Source organism: Mustela erminea, chromosome 5 (assembly GCF_009829155.1).
Source record: "Mustela erminea isolate mMusErm1 chromosome 5, mMusErm1.Pri, whole genome shotgun sequence".
NCBI classification, from domain to species: Eukaryota; Metazoa; Chordata; class Mammalia; order Carnivora; family Mustelidae; genus Mustela; species Mustela erminea.
Window position 1 is genome coordinate 65,089,214 of NC_045618.1, and position 23,952 is coordinate 65,113,165.

A 23,952-nucleotide genomic window follows, 5' to 3' on the forward strand; every position below is an offset into this window, starting at 1 on the left:
TCCATCCTAAGAGAATGAGCCTGAATGCCGAAGTCAAATAATATGTCTTGTAGAGGGCAGGGAAACAGGGTAGTTAAGGAAAGGTGTGGGTAGAGTTCCTAATTAATTACTAGTCTTCCTAAGGAAGCATGATCCAAGGCCTCCAGCAGAGCTGAAGAGGAGGAGGGCCGGTGAGGGGGCGGAGGAGGAATTTGGGAAGTTCTAATAAACATCAGTATTTTTCTTAACACATTCTTTTCCACAATCAGCTAGGGCCACACAGGTAACCAGTAGGCCAGACCCTCCACTTGTGCTTTGATTCACATCCTCTTGTTCTAGGACTTTGTAAAATTCTCTTTTCTCCTGCATACATTTCTCTCCCTTTATCATGTGAACATGCTATAACGTCATGCTCAAAAGAAATCCTCCCTCAAACTATACCAACCACTACTGTTAAATTTTGCTTTCCCTTTAGAAAATTTTTACTTGACTCTTATTAACAACCCCCACCCCCTATTCTCCCTTAGCAGCTTTGTGCTCACTAGTGCCTCTACAGGGAGTACTTTCAGCTTAAATGCAACTGCTATTGACAGGCCTTCCTGGACTATTACCCTCTGGTTACTACTCCCCACCCAGTTTTGTTTTCATCAAGGTATTTATCACTATCTGATGTTTGCCATCAGTGCCTGTCTAACTAGAATGAAAGCTTCAGAAGAACAGGGAGTTTTCACTGCTCACTGTTCCCCTACCCCCTAAAATGGTGCCTGGTTCATAAAAGGGACTCCAGGGATTGATGAATACGTGACCTCGTTTGTCAACTTAAACCAAACATTTCATATCCCAAGGGAGATATTTATAGCCAACCCTATTAGCTTAGCTACTGGCTTTATTTAAAAAAAAAAAAAAAAAAAAGAGAAGGAATTTCCAAGGTCATATTGTTAGACATAACAAGGCCTTATCCCTTTTATTAAGGACATGTTGGAGGCATTCATACATAAGAAAATGGTTTTCATTATACCTCCTAACTTATGACAAATTTCAACACATCATTCTATTATCTCTTTAATTAAACCTTATTGTGTCATGAGTTTTAGGCATATCATTCAGGTTTTTAAGGAGAACATAAGGAAATGTTCTGGGTGAGATCCTACAATATATCAAGACATAAAAAAATGTCCTCAGACTCTCTGGATCCCTGTAGACCTAGCCCATACTGCTAGTGTCTGATGATTAAATTTTCCCACATATATGTATTTCAGAACTGGATCAGTAGACCCAAGCAAGCCTACAAAGAGAACAGATTCTTAACAGTAAACAATTCTATTTTCTAAAGTATTCGTGTGATTTGATTACTATCTCTTTCCAGCAGCTGGTAAATTCTGAGAACGGAAGTGACCTTCATGTCACTCATACTTTTAGATTTGTCCCTCAAATATTTCTTCAATTAACAATTCAGCTTCTCATATTAATCCTTGCCCTTAGGTAGCTTAGCATGATCGATGAGCAAAGGATCTGGGAATAAATTAAAAGGTTTGGCTGAAGAAATAGGCTTCAGGACCCTAAACCCAGACAGACAGATTACTGGGTAAATGCAAAGTGTCTAGAACTACTTCTAAATACAAGTTATCCTCCATATTCTTGGCTTAAAAGAAATGACAGAACCTATACAGGGCTTGAACAAGGGGCTATAACCTCATTTCTACCATCACTTATTCCATCCTAGCTTCTAGGTGCTGTACCAAGGGTTTGTCCACATGGTGACAGAACAGAGGAAGAAGGTTGCTGGGGAAGGCTAGGGGTTCTGCTAGAGATGTTGTTGGCATCTGGGCTATCTCCCAGGCAATCAGAACCACCATGTCAGTCCTGGAGGGCAGAGAAGATGAAAAAACATCAGAGTCTTCATATTTACGCAGGAAGTAGACTCAAGGCCAAGGTTCCAAATTATTTTTCCACCACTACCACTATCAACCTTTGTGCTTGTAACAGTTAAGAGAACACTTGCATATTTTGCATGTGTCAGGCAATGCTTAGTGCTTTACATATCCTCCTTCTTAAGAACTCTGATTATCATCATTATCCCTAAATCCGTAGTTTATAGATGAAGTAACAAGCTTAGAGATGGGAAATAACATGTCTGAAAGTTGCAATGCTGCTGACAAAGGCAGAATTTCAACTTAGGTCTGTTTGACTCTAAAGCTTGTCCCCTTAATCATTGTTCTACTGCCTTCCATGGGGAACCAACACTCTAGGACACTAGAAAAGAAAGAAGGAAAAACAGATGAGAAGGGAGAACAGCTATAACTCTGATATTTTTCTCTTCTCTGTCCAACTTCCTCCCAATACTTGAATATACCACTCAGGTAATAGCTCACCAGGTTTAGCCTATACATCCCAGGGATACTGAAATAGCATTTACAAGGCCTTTAAGATCTTACCAAGCTCTATGATCACTGCTGGGCTCCTCAAGGGAGGACTCTAGGGACACCAGCTGCTCCCCGTGACTTAGTAGGGCATAGAGCAAAGATATTCCAAACTGCAAGAGATACAGTAGGCAAGGTCAAAAGAGTTCACAAGAGGCATTCTGTGCTTTCTTGGCTCTGCTATTTCCCCCCAAAAAGGGGGGGGGCAGGTTCACATGTAAAAGTTCAGTTCAACACTTGTGAAACTGATTTTACAATGGCTGGCCAAAGAACTCTCAGACCTTTTGAAGGATATCACTGCTCTGAACTTTCCAAAAGATCCTTGTGGAGAGTTGATTACATGCACACTTGTGGGTTTTACTGTCAGCAGTCAGTCTATAGATCAGGAACAGACTCAGGAATGTGATGCAGGTAGTTTATGGACCCCACTAAAGCAACAATTCTTTAGACAAAGATTTGTATAGAGGAGTTCACAAAATAATCCATTAGGGTATTAAAAGATACCAACTTTCACATCTAGAGTCTCTGCATTTAAAATTTTCTATCTTGTATTTATTACGTACTTAGTGTAACGTGACATGTATAGGACTTCTAGACTAGCACATGGGTGATAGGGTTCAGAGCTTTTTACTAAGAGGGATACACCATCAGAAAAGTTTGGTGACCTCTGTTGTAGAGGTCCCCATCAGCACCGTCCTCAGGGAGCTTGTTAGAAAAGCAAATGGATGGGCCACACCCCAGGTCTACTAAATGAGACTCTCTGGGGGTGAGACCTAGGAACTGGTGTTTGGTAAGCTCTCCAGGTGATCCTAGAGCTCACTGACAGGGAGAAGCACTACAGAGAAGAGGGAGAGGTAATACTCTGTTACTTAGTCCTTGCCAGTGATACCACCTGGAGGCCATCTGTGGAAAGAGCAAAGCCTCCCACTGTGTTACCTGGTTCTGAAGTATCAGAGTGACCGGCCTCTCTGAGGAGCCAGGTGGAAACAGCATTAGACCCTGAAGTCCTTGGAGGAGTTCATGGAAGGTCAAGTGACTGATACATTTGCCCAGGGGTTTGAATAACATTTGTAGAGCCTGCAAAAAGGTCAGTAAGTATCTCTCTCAGTCTCCACTACAACTTTACCTCCTCCTACTTTGCCTGTATTCCCTTTTCTGGATGACCTGCTTTTGGTACTTTCCTGGTCGGGTTACTTACTACCCAGGTCCTTCCAACTACTATTAAGTGGTCCTCCAATACCCACTTATCTAGGATGTCTTCCCTAAGAAGGGTAGATATGGGGCTTAACAATTCACAGGGAGTCCTTATCTTCTCAAACCTCCACAGCCCACTCACACCTGTGCAACCGCATGTCTGTGTTTTTTGGTCATTGCACTCAAGATGATCAGTTGTTCCTGTAGTAGTTGGTTCTATAACCTCCTCAACCAAGGGGGGCAGGTTTGGTACCTCTCCCTGCCCAGCACTCTCTGGGGGCATCTCTGGGGATGGGGGAGAGAGGATGAAGAAGAAGGATCTCTAACCCATGCACAAAACCATCTTCTTCTCTCCTCAATGCCACAGTACCTGATCAGCTACATCCCTCCTGACTAGGAGGGGCAAATGGTGGGTGATCGCCAGAAGAAGGCTAACAGCTCGATCCTGGGGCAGGAGAGGGAGCAGCCTTGCCACTAGAGCTTTCCCCTTCCTCACGGAGAGCACCTGCAGGAAGCCATCTGCTGCCTCCCTACACGTGAGAAAGGAAGACATTTTCAGGGCTCTGCATAGAGGGCTCTGGCTTTGTGCCAGAAAGGAGGGGCAGAAGGAAAGCCCTTGGGTTTGCTTATCTTTCCCTTGCTGGGCTGGAGGTGTGAGCCTCCCACACTCACTCCAGAGTATTCTGCTCTGGGGTCCTTAAGGCTTGGAAGAGCTTCTCAATCTGGTTGTTCCGTTGTTCAGAGGAGCAGGGCTGCGGCAGCCCGTCCTTCTGGCCCTCTATCTCCAGCAACTGAAGAAACATCTGGGAATTCAAAGGTGGGAAAAGAAGAGGTCAATTTGAGAAATATCCCATTCCCAAGGGTAAATGAAGAACTCATCCTTAAGGAGTTGCTATCTCACCTTTTCAATCCGGGCCAACACTTGAAGCCTCTGACTGCTTGCAGCTCCTGTCTCCTAGGAGAGAGTCCCAGGCCATCAGCCACACCTTCAGAGCCGCAGCCCAGGCTAGACATAGAGCTGGAAAAGCTAACACCAAGTCTGACCACACTTCTTTCTCACTCTTAAGTCACAATCTGACCTCAAGCATGAGAGTGCCCCTGTCCTTTCTCCAAAACAGGGGAGATTAAAAAAAAAAAAAAAAAAAAAGTGTTATGGGAGGAATGCCTGGGTGCTCAGTCGGTTAAGTGTCTGCCATCAGCTCAGGTCATGATCCCAGGGTCCTGAGATCAAGTACCACATCAGGCCCCTTGCTCAGCAGGGAGCCTGCTTCTGTCTTTCCTTGCTGCTTTCCCCTGCTTGTGCATTCTCTCTCTCCAACAAATAAATAGATAAAATCTTTAAAAAAAAAAAAAAAAAGGTTGTTGGAAGATAGCATTTCTACCTGATCTTGAGATCCATGGGGTACAGCATCAATAGCTCGGCGAGGGCTAAAACACGTTGACACAGCTACTTGGCCCAGGGAACCCTCGATTCGAACCACTGCACAAAAAGGAGTCAGGAGAAGCATATTCCCCTTCCCTTTCCACCCTCCATTACCCAGATGTCCATCCCAACCCAGCAGGTCAGCCCTGGTCCTACCTGACTCATAAGCCTCTGCCTTCTGAATGTAGGGTGTTACCAGCTTGAGTGATTCAAACTTGCTCCTTCGCCCAAGTAGTTCTTCATCTGTCTGCTTTTTCTCTAGTTTCTGATAGTATTCCTGAATGTCCATGGAATAGAAAAATGTATCTTCATCTTCTGAACTTAGAATTAAAGTTCTCAAGTGCAACCTATTAATACACCCTTTCTTACTGCATTCATTCCAGACAGGATCCTGGCCCCTTGGGACCTCCTGCCAACCACTCTGAAGCATCTTGAGTACCCTGGGCCTCATGACATCTGGCTTGGGGTCTCCGTACTGAGGACTTCAAGATCTAGACACCACCACTAGATCTGATGAAAAGGCAGAGAGCCACGTGGAGAGCCAGCAAGCAAACCCGTATCAGCATCTGTAACCTTCCTGCATTCCTTCTTCCTCGGATATATACTGCACACCTTTCCTTAACCCTCCCCTTCTAGTTTTGTGATCCTACCTCTGCTTTCCAAAAAATGACAGTTATCTGATGGCACGAAGTCCATCAGCAGTTTGTAGTACAGTGATAATACTACTATCAATTGGCCAGTAGCTAACACCACTCCAGGCCAGTTTTAGGCTTCCAAAGAATGGCTCAACAGCTCTAATGTCTTCTTAAGGAAATCTGTAAAATCCCAAGCTAAAATAAAGCCACCGACCATGAGGAAAACAAGAATTTGAATAAAGCTCTTTCGTTTAGGAGCAGTGCTAAAAAAGCAAGAGGTAAAAAAATATGTTGCTTTCAGTGATCCAGGCAGAAAGAGTTTTTAAAGCATGGTGGAAAGAAAGGAAGAAATTAGTCTAAATAGGAAGGAGATAAAGGTGGGAACCTTAGTAGGGGGCTTACGGAGGTTGAGAACAAAGTGGAACACAGCCCAGATAGCCCAAAAAACCATAAGCAAAGCTTGCCTCATAAGCAAAAGGAAGACAGGGAGCAGAGGGTAAGGAGTTAATATGTCTGCTGGCATTTATTCAAGTCAACAAGTCGAATCCCATGGTTCATAAAGTTCATGTGTTTTATATCTTTAAAAAAAGCAAAAAAGTCGGTGAACATTTATAACAAGATATTTCTAAGACCCACAGAAGTATACAAAAGTGGAAAAGTCCATATTTCAAGGCTGAATAAGGGCAATTCTTGGCAAAGGATGAAGACAAAACCTTGGTGTTTGGGGAATTGTAAATAATCCCATTTGTCTGAAGTGCAGGAGAATAGAGGGGAAGGATCTTGGGATACGGCCCCTAACCTGTAGTGACTGCCTCTCCCACCTGACTGGACATGGCCCTCTAAGAGCTAGAGAAACGACCCAAGAGGACCCATGGAGTCCAGGCCTGTTGGATGCCAAGGTCAGAGGCTGAGAGGAGCTGCTGGGGCTCACCTGATAGTAGTAGTCATCCAGGTGGGGGTTCTCACTCTGCAGCTGAACCATCTGTACTTTAATCACCCAGTCCTTCTCCTTTCGGGTCATGAGGTTAACATAGGGGTCTGGCTGCTGAGACCAAGGCTTCTTGGCTGGGGCACTTCAAGCCAGAAAGGAACATTCTTTTAGACCTACCCACCCTCCCACAGCTTCCCAAGGAGTGGTGAGCAGGGAGGGATGGAACAGAGTACAGGAGGTAGGCAACACGGGGAGAATCTTACTTGTGCAGGAACTCTGGGTGGGGGGGAAGGGGGATACCCAGCATGCAAATGAGCTGCCCTCAACCCTGCTGCTCTTCTAGGCTTTACCTTGGTGTTCGACTGTGTTGCTGCAGCTGCAGAATCCGTTGGTGCTGAGGGTGGAGCTGGGTCAGGTGGCTAGGCAGACTTAGAAAGAAACTTGGGCTGGGTCAAAGAAATCACTCGGCTCCCTACCCTTCCATCCAGTTAGTCTCTAGGAAGCTCAGGGGAACATCAAAGGCAACCCCACCCGCCCGCGTGCCTCCCCAAAGTCAGCCACATGAAACCACACAACCCTGGCTCGGCAGGGCTCACATTCCCCTCCAGGAGCTATTTTCCTGCAGTTGTGCCGCAGGAAATATTGACACAGTAGAAACTCATTTGGCCTGGTCGTTGGGAGTTCTGAGTCCTAATCTCAGTTCTCCCTTGCCAGCTAATCTCAAGTAAGTTCTCTTTAGTCCCCCAGCCCTCCACTTCCTCCTCTGTGAGGGAGAAGGGACGGGACTCCACTGCACACTTCTAAGACGAGGTTTCTATGGGTGTTGTTCTGTGGCAGCTGGTAGGTAGCCCCATCCCTCCTCAGCTATTAAGTCCTGATAACTCCAGAGAAGAGCTCAGTCTGGGGGAGATGCTGGAGTGCCCAGCACCCTGAGCCAGTACCTGAAACTAGGGAGCCAGGAGGTTGGCAGGCTGCAGAAGAGAGCCGGGTCTAGCGAGAGAAGTTGAGGTCCAAAGTGCCGTGCTGGAGAGCTGGCCCTGGGAAAGGTAGTCCAGAAAGGAACTGGAGAGAGGTAGTCCAGCGTCTGAGAATGAAATTTAGAGGTCTGGGAAAAGGGAGGCTCGACCAACAGAATGCTGCTCCTGTTGCCTTTTCTCACCTGCCTTTTCTCCCACAAGAACCTCACCCAACAGAGTTTGTCACCTTCTAGGGAACAGCTCTTTAGTCCCTGACAATGTGGGGGCATGTGCCTTTCCAGTCTGGTGAGTCAACACCTCTCTCTGCCTCTCTCCTCCCTGTGATGGTCATTTATTCAGGCTCTTGAGCCTTCAGCCCCTGGGGCAATGCTTGTCTGCCTCTTTTTGGACTCATCTGAAGCCTTCCTCAGAGCTGCAATGGTCGTCTCATTCTCTCTGCGGGATTTCCTGCAACTCCTCTGGCCTAGGTCATGTTCTCAGGACACAGTTCATTTGAGGGCAGCTGCTCTTTCTAGCCCTCTGCTCCATGCTGCTCATCTGCTGAAACGTAGGGAGATGGAAGTAGGGCTCTGATTTGTCCTTTTCATATGGACGGCCAGTTGTCCCAGGACCACCTCTGTCATTTACCAAGCTACTCTACGTTATGGGTATCTCCCATCTCCCACACCTCACTTGGGCTGTTTCATCGCCAGAACAAGGTCAAGGGCAGGCTAAGGAACACTCCACATGATCTTTCTCCCCATGCTATTACTTTGACACAGGATGGAGTTTGGAGGGACTCACCTGCCACAGAAAGTGCAAGGAAGCAGGGGACATGCCCAGCACACCAGACGCCTTGATTCCAGAGGAGCTGAGAAGGCCTCTCTGGAATGGGAGGGAAGCAAAAGGCTTGAATGAGCCCTTGAAGTGTCTTCTATAGTTATCAGTGTCTGTTGGGTATGGAGTGCAGGAAGGCCAGTCACTTCCAATATCCAAGACAGTGGTGGTCTGGCCCTCCCTTGCAGTCAAAAATCAACTGGGTCAGGACCTCTGCTTCCTCTGAGGAGAAGCAGCAGCAAGACTGGTATCTCAGGAAAAGGTTGAGGGAGACTCTGAGTGATTTCATTTCTTTAAGGTTACTTATCTACTTATCTATTTATTTATTTATTTATCACAGAGAGAGATCAAACACAAGCAGGGGGTGTGGCAGGCAGAGGGAGAGGGAGAAGCAGCCTCCCTGACAAGCAGGGAGCCCGAGTGACAGATGTGGGGCTCAATCCCAAGACCCTGGAATCAAGATCTGAGCCCAAGGCAGACACTTGACCGACTGAGTCACCCAAGTGCCCCATGATTTCATTTCTTTATAGGAATCTTTGTCGCTCTCCACTGGTTGTGGGAATCTAAGAGAAGAAATACCAGGAATGAACTGCTGAGACACCGGGGCCCAGGGCCAAGGATGACTCACCTTCAGCACCAGGAGTTCAACCAGCACCTGTGGGCTGTGCGCGACCCTGATACGACCTGGTTTTTAAGGTGAAGACAGCATCAGAAACTAAGTGAGAGATAGGAAGAAACAGAGAGGAAGGAGAGAGTCTCTACTCAGGTTTAAGCCTGAAATAGGAAGTGTTAACCCAGAACCTATCTAGGCAGGTGGGGAGGCCATTTTGTCATGGCCAAATGGTTAAGGCAAGGACTAGAAAGCAGTAGAGAAGAGAAGGATATTTAGCACTGTCTGTGAGCTGCAGAGAGTTCCGGCCGACTGTCCCCCCACTCCCTCCTGCCCCGGTACCTGGGTGTTGTGGATAGCACTGAGGACAGCTGGATCCCCGAGGTCGTGCTCTTCCTCCTCCTCCACCTCTTCCTCCTCCTCCTCCTCCAGCTCTGGGGCTAGATCTGGATCCAGATTCTCCTCTTCCTCCTCCTCTTGCTCTTCCTCCTCATCCAAATGGGAGGCAGACACCAGTTCCTCCTCAGGAGCTGAGGAACTACAGGACTTGCTTGGGTCTTGGTTTAAGTAGGGGCCTGACGAGGGAGTAGTTGGGGACGCAGGTGTGAGGAATCTCGTCTAGAGAGGCTCTTCTCAGGAACACTTCTGTTCATAAGTCATCTCCAGCAACACCTTCAAACAGTTCCCCACCTTGTTACCCCTGACCCCCACCCCCCGACTGGAGCAAATGGAACCCAGCAGGTGCCGAACACCTTTGCCTTCCACATCTCTTCAATTACCTCATTAGTTAGCACCCCAGGTTGCTCTACCTGCTCTCCCCCACCTAACAGCTCCTCTCAGTGCCTCCTTAGCCAGTCAAGTGCCAGACACGGGCACTCACTGCAATTAAAGCCTACTGTGCTCCAGATACTTCACACAGTGCTCTGCTCTGAGCAGTCCTACAAGGCTGGTAGTGATCATTTCCCCATGAAGGGGGTAAAATAGCGCCTAGAAAAGTGACCTCAGAAAAGTGACCTAGAAAAGTGACCTAGAAAAAAGGCTCAGTGGGTTGAGCCTCTGCCTTTGGCTTGGGTCGTGATCTCAGGATCCTGGGATCAAGCCCCACATCAGGCTCTCTGCTCAGCAGGGAACCTGCTTTCCTCTCTCTCTCTGCCTGCATCTCTGCCTACTTGTGATCTCTGTGTGTCAAATAAATAAATAAAATCTTTTTAAAAGAAAAAAAAAAAAAGAAAAGTGACCTCAGTCACCTATGTGATGTAGTCAGCAAGTCGAAGAGTTTGGAAGTCACTCCTAATAATTCTGGATGCCCAGGTCCACATCCGTCCACTGAACCATACCAGCAAGTCTCTGCACCCCAAGGCTTTTAATCCAGATTCCACACCCTAATGAGCAGTACCTTCAAGGCATTTCATCTTTTCAGGCTGGCAGACTTCCGCCATGTCTCCTTCCTCTGGTAAGAAAACACTCTTTGCCTCTGGAAGGTAAACCTGAGACAGGGGAAAAACCAGAGACAGCCTCCTCCTCAGTAAGGATGGCATGGCACCCTAAAAAAGCCATGCTCTCCCCCTACCAAAGTTGCCAGAGGAGTATTAGCCCAGGGTCTCAAGGAGTAGGCCCTTGGGCTCTCAGACTTCCCTAAGCGTCAGCCTCTGCCCTCACCCCCCAGCTGCAGGGAGCTGTCCTGCCAAGGGACAGAAATGAGGAACAGAGCTGGCAGCTGGAGAAGCACTTCCACACAGATACAAATGGCCCCCTCAACAAGAGCTGCCTTGTTGCCAACACCCACCGCCTGACTGCTGCTGTCCTTTCTGCTTAGTTTAGTTATGGCAGCCTAGGCCAGGGCTGATTTGCTGCCCCTGGCTTTAAGAGTCCCAGCCCGTCCCCTGCTGCCCCCTTAAAGGGCCAGCATCCCCCAACCACTGCGTCTTGATAGAAACATGAGAATATAATCTAACGATAAAGACAACTCTTAAAAGGGTAAGAGAAATAAACTGCACTTTTTAACCCCCCAAGTTTGTGGGTACAGTTTATGGGGATTGATATTTGGGAACAGTTGGTTTTTTTTTTTTTTTAAGACCCTTGTTTTCCACACCTTTCCTAGGAGATTTATGAAGTTATGTTCCTTTCCATCCCTAGGTTTTGCTCCACCACAATTGGATAGGAAAGCCCTAGGCGATCCTGAGATTTGCCTGCAACCAAGATCTCAGCATGTGGGCAAAGCACCCGGGGGTGCTTGCCCTTCATGGGATCCCAGGACTTAGGTCTGCCACCCAGCTCTAACTGAGGACGGACCCCTGTGAATTTAGAAGACAGATCTTCAAGGCTAAAACACTTTTGCATGAGGTACACAGACAATCTTATACCTTCTTGGCTACTCTAATGGAAAACTGGTTCAAAAGCTCAGAAGCGAAAAGAAAACAAGACAACAAAGGCGAGAACATGGGTACAGCTGGTAGGCAAAACCCCAAGACCCTCCTGAGCCTCAGCTAACCCCTGAGTGATCCTGGGTTCTGTGCCCACATCCTGTGTGTAAATGAACCCCACATGACTTTGTAGAATTTCAGAATAAAAATTAAAATGAAGCTAATTTCTTTACATCAAAAATGCTAGTTAGGGCCCTATTGTCATGGTTATAGGATTGTGGTTCTTGGTACCTTTAAAGAAAAATTTTGTTCAAAAGATTTGTTGTACATCAGAATGAGATGAGTGAAGGGGGGAAATTAAGTAGATTAAATTTAAGGTACTGAAAAACTTTTCAAATATCTGAGTTGGGTTCAGATTTTTTTTGGTAATATCATTCAGCTGTTAAGAATTTCCTAACAGCTCACCAAGAACCAAACGGTGAATTTCAGTGTTTCAGAAGGGATTTATGAGGCTGTTGGAGAGACAAGGTCTTAGGAAGGGCCACTTGGGGCATTCACAGCCTAACTATATCAGGCTGTGCTCATTCTTAGAAACAAAATACCTTTCTTGCTTTTGTTTCTCATTTTTTTTAAAAGATTTTATTTATTTATTAGACAGACAGAGATCACAAGCTGGCAGAGAGGCAGGTGGGGGGTGGGGGAAGCTGGCTCCCCACTGAGCAGAGAGCCCGATGTGGGCTTTATCCCAGGACCCTGAGATCATGACCTGAGCTGAAGGCAGAGGCTTAACCCACTGAACCGCCCAGGTTCCCTTTGTTTCTCATTTTAACTGCCCTTTATCTCTCACATACCAATGAACCAAATTTCTCCACTTCCTCCACTCACATCGTTCCTTCAACCATTGCTTTCTGGCTTTTGACTCCATCACAGTGAAGGCACCAGGGAACAGGTGAACAATTCCACGCGCTCCTCAACCCTTTCTACGGACAGCTGACAGTTTTTCAGCTGCATGTTAGTACTGTTAGTACTCTGCAAACATACAAGGCCACTCTCCTACCCTCACTTTTACCCAGATGCCACCCCTAAAACTTCTTGGATTAAAACAAATCTGGAACTACCATTACCCGTCACCCCTCAGCAACTCTTCAGAGTTACCAACGATTTCTTAACTGTAAGTGCAAAAGACATTTCAGTCCTTAATTTAATTCAAGTCTCTACAGCAGTTAACACTGCTGCCCATGCCCTCCTCACATCTCTGTTCTCCTGCAGCTTCCCATCACTTTACTCTCCTAGCTCTTCTTGTACTTCTTGGGTCATCTTTCTTTGGCCTAGTTCCTACTCTCCTCATCGTCCTCCAAATATCCTCTTCTTCGTGCCTCTTCTCTTTCCCCTCTATGTTGAATATTCTTAATTTGACAGTCCTCTGAAATTGTGTATGCTTGTGTGATCGTTAAGGGGCATTATTCTGGAGAGACAGTCCAGAGGTTTCGTCACATTCTCGAAGGGATCAAGAATCCCTCCCCAAATTAAGCCCTTTGCACCTTGGTATCCTTGGACAATCTCACCCTCTAACATCTTCCTACTCAGCCCATGCGGATGATTTCCAAGTTTCTTCATCAGATCTGACACTTTCCAATTAAGCACCTCAGTGGTTTTTATCTCCTGTCCATTACAGAAGGCATAAGATCCTTAAAATCTGCCTCTCCAGGGGCGCCTGGGTGGCTCAGTGGGTTGAGCCTCTGCCTTCAGCTCAGGTCATGATCTCAGGTCCTGGGATGGAGCCCTGCATCGGGCTCTCTGCTGAGCGGGGAGTCTGCTACCCCCTCTCTCTCTCTGCCTGCCTCTCTGCCTACTTGTGATCTCTCTCTCTCTCTGTCAAATAAATAAATAAAATATTTAAAAAAAAATCTGCCTCTCCAGCCTCCATTCCTCAAGATCCCTGCCTTCTAGTTCTAGGTCAGAACAGTGAGCTACATTTGGCTCTGTGGGGAGGGAAGAATTCTGATGCAGCCCTCTCTCATAATCAGTGTGCACTAGGATGACTCTCTCTAGCCTGGGGGCCTCTCTCCTTTGCTCTGGGAGTTGTATTCAACTGTTGATCAAGGCAGCTTCCTGTCCCAGTTCTTTCTTTTCAGTGATATTAAATGTGTATCTTAGCAAGTAATATGCTCTTCACTGGATCTCACAAGCAAAACAAATTTGCAGAGGAAGTTATTTTAATTGGAGGGGGATTTCAGATGCTCTATTAAATTGTCTTATTCTAACTTTCTAAATATCTGAATGGGGCAGGGTGAGGACTTAACTCAGGCTTCACTTCCTCCAGGAAGCATTCTCAAGTATCATCTTCCCTTCCAGGCTAGATAAGGTGCCCATCTTAGGGGTACTCATTGGTCCTTACACTATTTTCTCATTGTACCTGCCACTGACTTGTAATTCTATTTCTGCATTTGTCACCCTCATTTGAGAATGGATAGATGTCTTCTTCATCTTTGTGCTTCCTGCACTTAACAGAGTATCTGCAAAAGAGTAGGTTCTCAGTAAATGTTAACTGAGCTGAACTGAAATGAAAAAAAGCAGTCCTTCCCCTTAAAGACTCCCTCAGATAGAGTTTCTAGCGTGCCACCTGGGTGTGTCCTACTCACATTGTTCCCAAGAAATGTCATTCTAGAAAACAAACCCCAAAACACCTACGACAGAAATCATAAAAGAAAAAAAAATCATAAAAGACAAAGATTTCACTAAAAAAGTAAAAACTTCTATATTAAAGACACATTTATGCCAGTATAAAATTCTTATAGAGCAGGGCTTTAAATATTTTTTACAAAAATTAAACCTCAAAAAAACTCAAAGAAAGTGTTAAAAATGTTTTACATTAAAAAAATGTAAAGTAGAGCTTTGCGCAGTGGCAGTATCGTAGCCAATGAGGTTTATCCGAGGCGCGATTATTGCTAATTGAAAAAAATGTAAAGTAGAGACGGTGCTTCTAACCATGATCCCAAATTCATGAGTTATGATAAATGACTGATAAATTTGCCTACATGAAAAGGTAAGGCTCCCAAATAGCAAGCTAAATAAAAGAAAACAAGAAACCATAAAAGGAAACAAAATTACTTTACTTTGATCTGGCAATCTGAAATTTACCTTTCGAATCTACTTAAAAGAACTTTTCATTGTTTCTGAAGATTTTGAGGGCTTGGGAAAAGAGATACTTAAGTCCAGATCCTTTTAGCAATACTTCTTTCATGCCTCCTGATAACCAATACTATCCAAACAGCAACCATGTCAAAATTAATATAACACTGTTGATGGATAATATAAAAACAAGATTCCTAATTTCTCTCACATTTCTTTTAAAATTCTATACTTTGGCTAAGTGCTGAACGTCTGTTAACACAGAAATCTACATCCTCATTGAGACTGAAAAACGGTTTTTTTTTTTTTTTAAGATTTTATTTATTTATTTGAGAGAAAGAGAGAGTGAGCAAGAGAGAAAGAGAGAGAGAGAAAACACAAACCAGGGGTTGGGAGGAGAGGCAGAGAGAGAAGCAGACTCCCCACCCAGCAGGGAACTTGATATGGGGCTTGATCCCAGGACCCCAAGATCATGACCTGAGCCAAAGGCTGATAGCTTAACAACTGAGCAACCAAGGTGTCCCCAAGACTGAGAAATTTTGACTATATTATTCACTTCTTCAAAAAAATTGTCCTAATTTAAGTAAGAAAAGTACGACTTTGTCTTAGCCCATTTAAACTGCTGTAACAAAATATCAGAGACTCGATTGCTTATAAACAACAGAATTCCCCCCCCCACACACACACAGTTCTAGAGGCTGAAAGTCCAAGATCAAGTGCTGGCAGATTCAGTGTCTGGTGAGAGCCCGCTTTCTGGTTCACAGATGGTGCCTTCTCACTGTGTCCTCACATGGTAAAAGGGAGGATTGAGGGAGCTGCTCAGGGTCTCTTTTATAAATTCAGGAATCCACCCTCAGGACCTCATCACCTCCCAAAGTTCCCTCCTCCTAACACCATCACCTTGGGGTAGGATTTCAACATATGAATGGGAAGGGGGGGGGACACACAAGTGTTCAGTCTATAGCCATGACCTTTGGAGAATATAGGCTAGGTATATAAAACTATTGTGTTTTTATCTGTATTTTACATTGCAATATAATATTTGGTTATACAAATCTCAAAAATATTACTGTTTCTCAAAACTATGCTTCTATTTACATTATAGGAGAGGTGCATGTGCAGACAAAAGTTGAGACTTTTTCCAAAAATATATTCAATCCAGAATCAGGTAAGTCAGCTTTCTGGGATAAATCTGTAATTGCTACATTTACATGGAAACTCCTGGTTAAGAGAAAAAAAATTTTTTTTCTTGAGAGAGAAAGTGGGGGTAGGAGGGGAGGGGCGGGGGATGATGATGCAGAGGGACAGAGAATCCTAAACAGGCTCCATATCCAGCGCAGAGCCTGACATGGGGCTCTATCTCACCACCCTGAGACCATGACTTGAGTCAAAATCAAGAGTCAGACACCTAACCAACTGAGCCACCCAGGTATCTGTTTTTTTTTTTTTTTAATTAAATTTATTTATTTTCAGCATAACAGTATTCATTATTTTTTCATCACACCCAGTGCTCCATGCAATCCATGCCCTCTCTAATACCCACCACCTGACCCCAACCTCCCACCCACCCCCCCGCCACTTCAAACCCCTCAGATTGTTTTTCAGAGTCCATAGTCTCTCATGGTTCACCTCCCCTTCCAATTTCCCCCAACTCCCTTCTCCTCTCTATGTCCCCATGTCCTCCATGCTATTTGTTATGCTCCACAAGTAAGTGAAACCATATGATAATTGACTCTCTCTGCTTGACTTATTTCACTCAGCATAATCTCTTCCAGTCCTGTCCATGTTGCTACAAAAGTCAGGTGTCTGCTTTTAAAACAGATTGTTTGGTATTGCAGTTAGGCTCACTGTTTATTTAAATCACCTGTGACATTTGAAATTTTTTTTTCAAACTTCAGAAAATGCAGTTGTTAATAGGGCTTCATTGAATTATACATAAAGTCTGCAAAATATTTCTGTTACACAATTAAGTACAACTGAATAAATATGATTAGATAAAAGTAAAAAATTTCCTTTCACATTTAAATTATATTTGTTCCACACATAAGACTTCCTGAAAACAATTTGGAAGAGACTATTACTGGTCTTGACTGTGACAACTTACTGGATTTTTCGGCCTCTTTTTTACAAGTTAAGTAGTTTGAGTTTCGGGTTCTACTTTTCTACTTACCTTCAAACAGATGGTTTAGCATAAAACTTGAATGGGTGACACCATTGACCACCAAATTGTTTGTGGACCAGAAATCAACTTTATCAAAGTTGCTTCATTGTATATTTCTTTCTATCATGAGCTTCAAATACTCTAAGCAGAATTTGGATATGACTACTTAACCCTGATTTGATGATGATGATGATGATGATGATGTAAGGACCTATTTAGCCAGAGCGCTTCCATCCAGTTAAACAGTAACCTTGTTGTTTAACCCTTAAACTGTCCCTGTCCCCTTTCCCCAGGGGTCTTTCTTAAAAACAAGTCCCAGAAACCAGTCCCAGGTAACAAAGCCCAAATACAGGGTGGGTCAGGCCAGGTGGAGACATCCAATCAGTGGGGGGGGGTGGGGCGCACATACTTTCTCCCTAGCTACCAAGGGGTATGGGCCCCACCTTTTGGGCACCAACTCTGACCAAGGTGATAGGCTAGTTCAAATGTCTACTATAGGGTAAATTGTAATTCAATTGGTCACTTATGTGTGACCTAGCATGACTGTGTAGCTTTCTGTGTGTTACAATCTCATTGGCGACCTATGCGTGACCAGGCCCAACCACATGGCTTTTGCCCTCAAAAGCTAGTCTGTGAAGCAGAGAGAGGTCACCCTCTCTGTAAGAGGCGTGGCCCGGAACGTTCGGTTTGATTCTTGATGCTTGTCACAAAATAAAGCTTTGCTTGACCTTCGCTTTGGATCAGTCTTGCTCCTTTAATCACGGACCCGTTATTGGGGGACCTTTCAGTGATAATGGTTCCATGATCTTCCAGGTTCTAGACCTTCTGGTTTCAGATCCAACACATCTGTGACTGTAATACATTCCCTCTTATTCTTGCCCCTGTCCTCCCATGATACCAGGGATAATTCTGAGAAAGTCACTTTTCAGAAATGGTACTAAATATACAGTCACCAACATTAGTTTCCACTGTATGTACTTCACCTGATTTTTTCTACTCAAAAACCAAGGTTTTATTTCTGGGAGAGGCAAGATGAAAATCAATATCCTGGGGCGCCTGGGTGGCTCAGTGGGTTAAAGCCTCTGCCTTCAGCTCAGGTCATGATCCCAGGGTCCTGGGATCAAGCCCCAAATCTGGTTCCCTGCTCAGCAGGGAGACAGCTTCCCCTCTCTCTCTTTTCCCCCTCTCTGCCTACTTGTAATCTCTGCCAAATAAATAAATAAAATCTTTTAAAAAATCAATATCCTATTCTATTTGGTCTGAAACTTGGTAGTTAATCAAGGCCGTCAGGGACATGGCCTGATGGAAATCACTGTCCTGGAGGGTTGAGGCTGCCGCAGGAGCTGCCTGGCTCTTGTCACCCCTGCTATGGGCCTGGAAGAGGTAGACTCATTCAAGATGGCTGAGAACCTCCAGGCCAAAGTGGCCATTGTCCTCAGAGCTGGGAGCATAGTCTGGGAAAGGAAGGGATCTAGGCCAGACTGCCATCATTTCCCCAAACTTCCCCTGCTTTCTTCCTTCTAACATTTTATTTTGAAAAACAAAAACAAGTCAAGAAGATGACAAAACCAACTTCTGTGTATCTTTCACCTACCAGTTGGTAACATTTGCCTGACAAATATTCTTTAAGCACATTCCTCTGCTCCATTAGTTTGTTCCCAGTGACTAGGGATTTTTTTTTTTTAAGATTTTATTTATTTATTTGACAGAGAGAGAGAGGGAACACAAGCACGGGCAGTGGGAGAGCGAGAAGCAGACGCCCCACCCAGGGCTCGATCCCAGGACCCGGGGATCATGACTCGAGCCAAAGGCAGACGCCCACCGACTGAGCCACCCAGGCACCCCACCCAGTGACTAGGGATTTTGGCTGACAGAATCATGAATAGGAGACTCACTGAACAGGAAACACATATAACAAGCAAACATGTGAAGAACTGTTTCAACCTAACTGCCTTTTAAAAAAAATATGAAGTCAAGGGGCCTTGGCTGGCTCTGTTGGTTAAGGAGCTGACTCCTAATTTCACCTCAGGTCCTTATCTCATGGGTCATAAAATGGAGCCCTGCCTTGGGCTCTGCCTTCAGTGGGAAGTCAACTTGATGATTCTCTCCCTCTGCCGCTCCCAAAGCCCGCCCGTGCGCGTGCATGCGTGCTCACTAAAATAAATAAATCTTTAAAAAATGTATGAAGTCAAACAAGGAGATGCAATTTTTCAATGATAATGACTACCTTAGGGAAGGGTGTGGAAAAACGAGCACTCTTTCTATTGGGCAGTGGAGTGTAACCTGGTACAAAGTCTATGGAGGTCAATCTCAGTATGGAGGTTGTGGTACAATAGGAAAAAACTGGAAATGTCCCCAATACAGGATTGGGTAAAAAAGTATGGTATATTCATAAAAGGAAATACAGTTGACTCTTGAATAACACGGGCTTGAACCATGTGGATTTTTTCCCCATAAATACAGTTTAATACTATAAATGTGTTATCTTTATGATGTTCTTAATATTTTCTTTTCTCTTCGCTTTATTGTAAGAATACATGTATAATATATACACAAAATATGTGTTAACTGAATGTTTATATTATTGGTAAGGTTTCCAGTCATTAGTGGTTAACCTTTTTAGGAATCAAAGTTATATGCAGATTTTCAACTGTGGGGGAGGTCCTATAACCCCCATGCTGTGCAAGGGGCAACTGTATTATGAAAGCAGTAGAAAACTACACAGATCTCTATTATTAAAGAAATGGATATATTGTCCATAATATATAGTTAAATAAAACCCATTTGCAAAAAAGTCTATGCAAAATAATTACATCTTTGTATGTAGAACCATATTCATATCTGTATACAAATAGACTAAGTCTAGGGACAAACATCGGTTCATTAGCAGTATCTTTTGGTGGTGGCTTAACAGACAATTTAAGTTACTTTTATTCTTACCTCTGTAGTCTGAATTTTTCATAATGAATATGAATTTTATAATTAGAAAAAAAATGAAGCTATGTGGTAAAGGTTTTTAAAATATCAAACAAAAAATGCCTCAAAGACAAGCGAGTTAAAAACAAAACAAAACCCAGCTTCGCTGTGCCTATATCATGATCTAAGGGATAAAGTCCACTTTCTTTCCATGGCACCAAAGTCCTCTGCATGCTCTTTAACCCCTCCAGGTGTAGTTAATTGCTTTCCTGGAATCATAATTTTAGTCGCACACCTGTAAGTCAGAGTCTCTGAGCTCTTTGAAGAAAGATGTTCCCCCAATGCCAGGCCAGTGCCTGGCACCTAGCAAGGTGCTCAGTAAAGGTTTGTTAAAGGATTGATTGTGGTGCACACTGAGATCTGAGATTTTTGTGGAGACCAGGGACCAGGCTAAGTAGAAAGAAACTAAAGCTTTGGGAGAGCTTTATCCTGGGGACTAGAAGACTCTTCCTGTTCCTCTTGTTCTGTGTTTAACACTGGTGACAGCAGAGAGGGCAGAAGTGGTTTGGCCCACTTGGCGTGTCATGTCTGTGAAATTGTCCAGAAGGGGTAGTTGGGACTAAGCCATGTTGGCAAGGGCAGTGATGGGAGGTGCAAGACCAAAGCTCCTGATCAGCTCAGGTTTCAGCCCAACTCCTACCCCTTCAGTTATGGAGTGGAAAATAGCTCTTCCTCAAACGTGAGTGTACCAAAAATGCACTATATGGCCAGAATCTGGTTAACCAATGGGTAAACTTGACTTTGAAAGGCAAATATTTCTACTGAACTAAGCTCCTGGCAACCAAGGCCCAAATGTCTGTGATTCTGAAAAAGGGGCACGAATTATTTTTTTCTTACTGCTGTAACACTACGAATTGCACAAATTACCACAAACTTGGTGGCTTAAAACAACACAAATTTTCATCTTATAGTTGTGTGAGTCACAAGTCTAACGTAAGTTTTAGGGGGTTAACATTAAGGCAGAGCTGCTTTCCTTTCTAGAGGCTCTAGAGGAGAATCTTTCCTGATGTTATCCTTCCTGATAACATCAAGGGGAGGTACAAAGTCCCTTACAACATTCACAGTGATTACGACATGAACAACTGGGTAGGTGGGGCATTATTCTGCCTACCACAAGATATGACATGGAGAAACATCTAAAATTATTAATGATAAGAAACCAGGGTGCTTGGGTAGCTCAGTTGGTTGAGCGACTGCCTTTGGCTCAGGTCAGGACCGTGGAGTCCTGGGATCAAGTACCACATGGGGCTCCCTGCTCAGTGGGGAGTCTGCTGCTCCCCCGATCTTTCTCCTTTCATGCTCTCTCTCTCTCTTTCAAATAAATAAATAAAGCTTAAAAAAATAATAAGAAACAAGTTCTGTATATAATGACATCAAAAATAGCTATATTATTAAACTGAAATAATCAAGTTCAGTTCATATGTATAGAATGATCCAAATTTTGTGGAACCCTCCCTTCCCCTCACTAAACTCTGAGTATAAGCTCACTGAACCACCTTCCACCTGTCATGACCTCTTGGGGTAGATGGCAGAGCCCACCTTACCCACCCACATCCTCAGGGCATCGAGTGGCCAGAGGGGTCAATTCCGTCTCTGGTTTTGCTGTCATTGGTCATTGGGTAAAAAGATTTTTGGCTTTTTAGTAATGCTAAATTGCCTTTTAGCAAACTCATTTGTGACACATTGATCTACAGTCATAATGATGATAATAAATAATAAAATAAGGAAAAAATATCACAAACTTACCAAACTTCTGTTGTCTGACTTCCTCCTTTATATCTTGACTGCGGCCATTGTGTGTATGGTGGCTCTTGTGTATACATCTCTTGCCTTTTGGTGTTTTCTTTTTGTTTTAAATTACTGATGTTTTAATAAACAATTCTCTCTGGTTTCTTTACAGTCTTCTTTCGGAAGAAGAGTTTTTAGCAAGTCCCTGCCTTCTGAGCAAAGAACAAAGTGGTATCTGACTACTGGACACCTAACAGTGGGGGGAATTAAAAAGGAGAAGAGCTTAGAAAGGTCCAAGACATCAGAGAGGAGAGAGCATAGAATCAGATGCAGATCCAGCATAGCAGGGGATACCAGGGAAGACCACATATACCAACTGGCCAGTAACAGCTAAGCGAGCTGGAAAGTGGGAAGCTGGGGTTTAGAGAAATTTACCAAAAGAGAAAAGGAGCATTTGAAAGAGTATTGTTTGTTTTTTAAAGATTTTATTTATTTGAGAGAGGGAGTATGAGCAGGCAGGAAGGGCAGAGGGAGAGGAAGAAGCAGACTCCCCACTGAGCAGGCCGGGCTCCACTGTAGGTTGGGGGCTCCGCCAGGGGCTGGAGCCCGAATCCTGAGATCATGACCTGAGCTGAAGGCACACGCTTAGCCAAGCAAGCCACCCAAGTGCTCCAGAATTCTGTAGTTTTTAAACAGAAAGTGAGATGCAGACCCGAGGACCTATGAGGGAAAAAATTGCTTGAAGTGGTTGTTCCAGTAATTTAGTCAGTGGGTTTAATATCCCCAGGGATGATGCCCAGTCCGTGGCTCCTGGGGTTGTCCTGTTATACCCGCACAGTTAGGCGGTTTTGGCTTCTGCATTTACTTTTTTTCATCCAAGCCGACAATTGATGATGCCTCTAATCCCGCTTATAGTGGGTGCTGTGTTCCAAACTATAATAGTCTTTGTAGTCATAATTTTAAAATTCCTCACTTTCCAAACTATACACAATGTCTATCGATGGCAGGATAAGCATCACACCTTTGTGGTTTCTGAGGGGAGGAGAGTGAAATAAGAGACAGATGAGGGAACTTTCACTTTTACTTTGCATTCTTCCAATGGCCGTACATTTATGTGTTGGGCTTGTAATTAAAAACTAAAAGTACATTAAATACTGTGGTCACCACTGTCAAAAGGATTTGAGAGAAATTGGAATTTTATAGGTCTGTAGCGCTTGATGTTTTTCATACCAAATGTATATGTTTTTCCCAATAAAAACAAATCGGCAATTGAGAGAGCGTGGTGGTTACACAGAAGCCTGAGGCAGAGATTCTCCACCATCCAGAGATTTCAACTCTCTTTTGTCTCCCCATGTACTCTCCCTCATATAACGATAATAGTACTTAGTTGCTATGGCTCTTCCCCCCTCCTATTTCCCACCTCCTATGTCTGACTTAGCAGTAATCAATTAAAAAAAAAAAAAAAGACTCACACGGTGTTCCATTTCCTCTGGTCCTGTTGCTTTATGTAACAGCTCTCAAATCTCAGAAGTCAATCAGTACCGACACCTTCGGTGGGTGCTAATAAATTAATTATTTTAACTGATTTTAACTTAAGACTGGAATCTCCTGGTGGTCAGTCTGTTGTCCCTTTTTGCTTTATTGTGACAGGATTTTCCACAAAGCCTACACTTACCTGACATTTGCTTCATTTAATGGAACTGAACACAAAAGACTGAGGATTTTCAGTCTCCAGATAGACCTAACCAGGATGTACTTTTGGTAAGGCAGCAACCTTCAGATTCCTTAAGTTAAACCATTTAATAATAATCATCTTTGGGTTGTAGGATTACTAGCTTTAATTTTTTCTCTTTTTAAAAAAGATTTTATTTGAGAGAGAGAGAGAGAGAGCGTGAGCAGGGAGAGGGGCAGAGGGAAAAGCAGATTTCCTGCTGTGCATAGAGTCTGACTCTGGACTCTTGGATCCTGACCTGAGCTAGAGGGAAATGCTTACATGACTGAGCCACCCAGATGCCCCTGCTTTTCTTCTTTATAGTTTTTAGTATGTTCCAATTTTAGTATGTTCCAATCATGTATATATATTACTTTTGTGGGCAGAAAAAAAAAATGTTAAGAAATACTCCTACACATCTTGGTGCTGGTTCCTGTTTATTTACTTCCCCTTACCTTCTCATCTACTTTTAATCCTTGCCCAGATGTCCAAGCCAACCAATGAATCCTTCCCCTGAACTCCTTCTCTGAAAGCAATTTTCTAGTGGGAATTATGGGGCCTTTGGACTCAGATGGACTAGTGTTTGAATCCCAGCTCAGAATGAATGTGGGCAAGTATCTTACTTCTCTGTCTCCTCTGTAAATGAAAGTAACACCTACCTTCTAGATTGTTGTGTAGTTTGGGTCAGGAGCCTTACAAACTTTAATTTGTATATGGATCACCGAGGATATTATTAAAATGCAGACTCTGGTTTAATAGGTCTGGGATGGGCCCAAGAGCCTGCATTTCTAAGAATGCCTAGGTTTTGCTGATGTCAGTGATGTACAGACTACACTTTGAATTGCAAGGGACTAATGACATAACTTTTGAAAAAGCCCTGACACAAATGTCCCACC

At 44.1% G+C, this 23,952-nt stretch overlaps 1 protein-coding gene and 1 pseudogene across 1 annotated transcript; one reads left to right on the plus strand and one right to left on the minus strand.

The window, feature by feature from the left end:
- Positions 1-864: 864 nt before the first annotated feature.
- PATL2 (PAT1 homolog 2) lies at positions 865-21,787 on the minus strand. The gene is made up of 15 exons (XM_032343561.1): positions 21,364-21,787; positions 10,382-10,472; positions 9,328-9,560; positions 8,343-8,423; positions 7,524-7,666; positions 6,933-7,010; positions 6,583-6,724; positions 5,173-5,293; positions 4,976-5,073; positions 4,495-4,548; positions 4,266-4,396; positions 3,964-4,123; positions 3,336-3,476; positions 2,415-2,512; positions 865-1,842 (listed from the first exon to the last, which is right to left on the minus strand). Exons 2-15 carry the CDS (start codon positions 10,422-10,424, stop codon positions 1,689-1,691), a joined length of 1,677 nt encoding a protein of 558 aa, XP_032199452.1. The 5' UTR covers positions 10,425-10,472; positions 21,364-21,787; the 3' UTR covers positions 865-1,688.
- Positions 14,240-14,388, plus strand: LOC116592063 (annotated as a pseudogene).
- Positions 21,788-23,952: the final 2,165 nt, after the last annotated feature.

What these genes read in the sequence shown, in the direction of transcription:
- PATL2 (XM_032343561.1), bottom strand. Translation starts at nt 10,424, where the DNA reads ATGGCGGAAGTCTGCCAGCCTGAAAAGATGAAATGCCTTGAAG. An exon ending in GTGCTATCCACAACACCCAG is followed by an intron (nt 8,424 to 9,327) that starts GTACCGGGGCAG and finishes CTCCCATTCCAG; the next exon opens with AGAGGCCTTCTCAGCTCCTC. An exon ending in CCAGAGCAGAATACTCTGGA is followed by an intron (nt 4,124 to 4,265) that starts GTGAGTGTGGGA and finishes TCTCACGTGTAG; the next exon opens with GGAGGCAGCAGATGGCTTCC.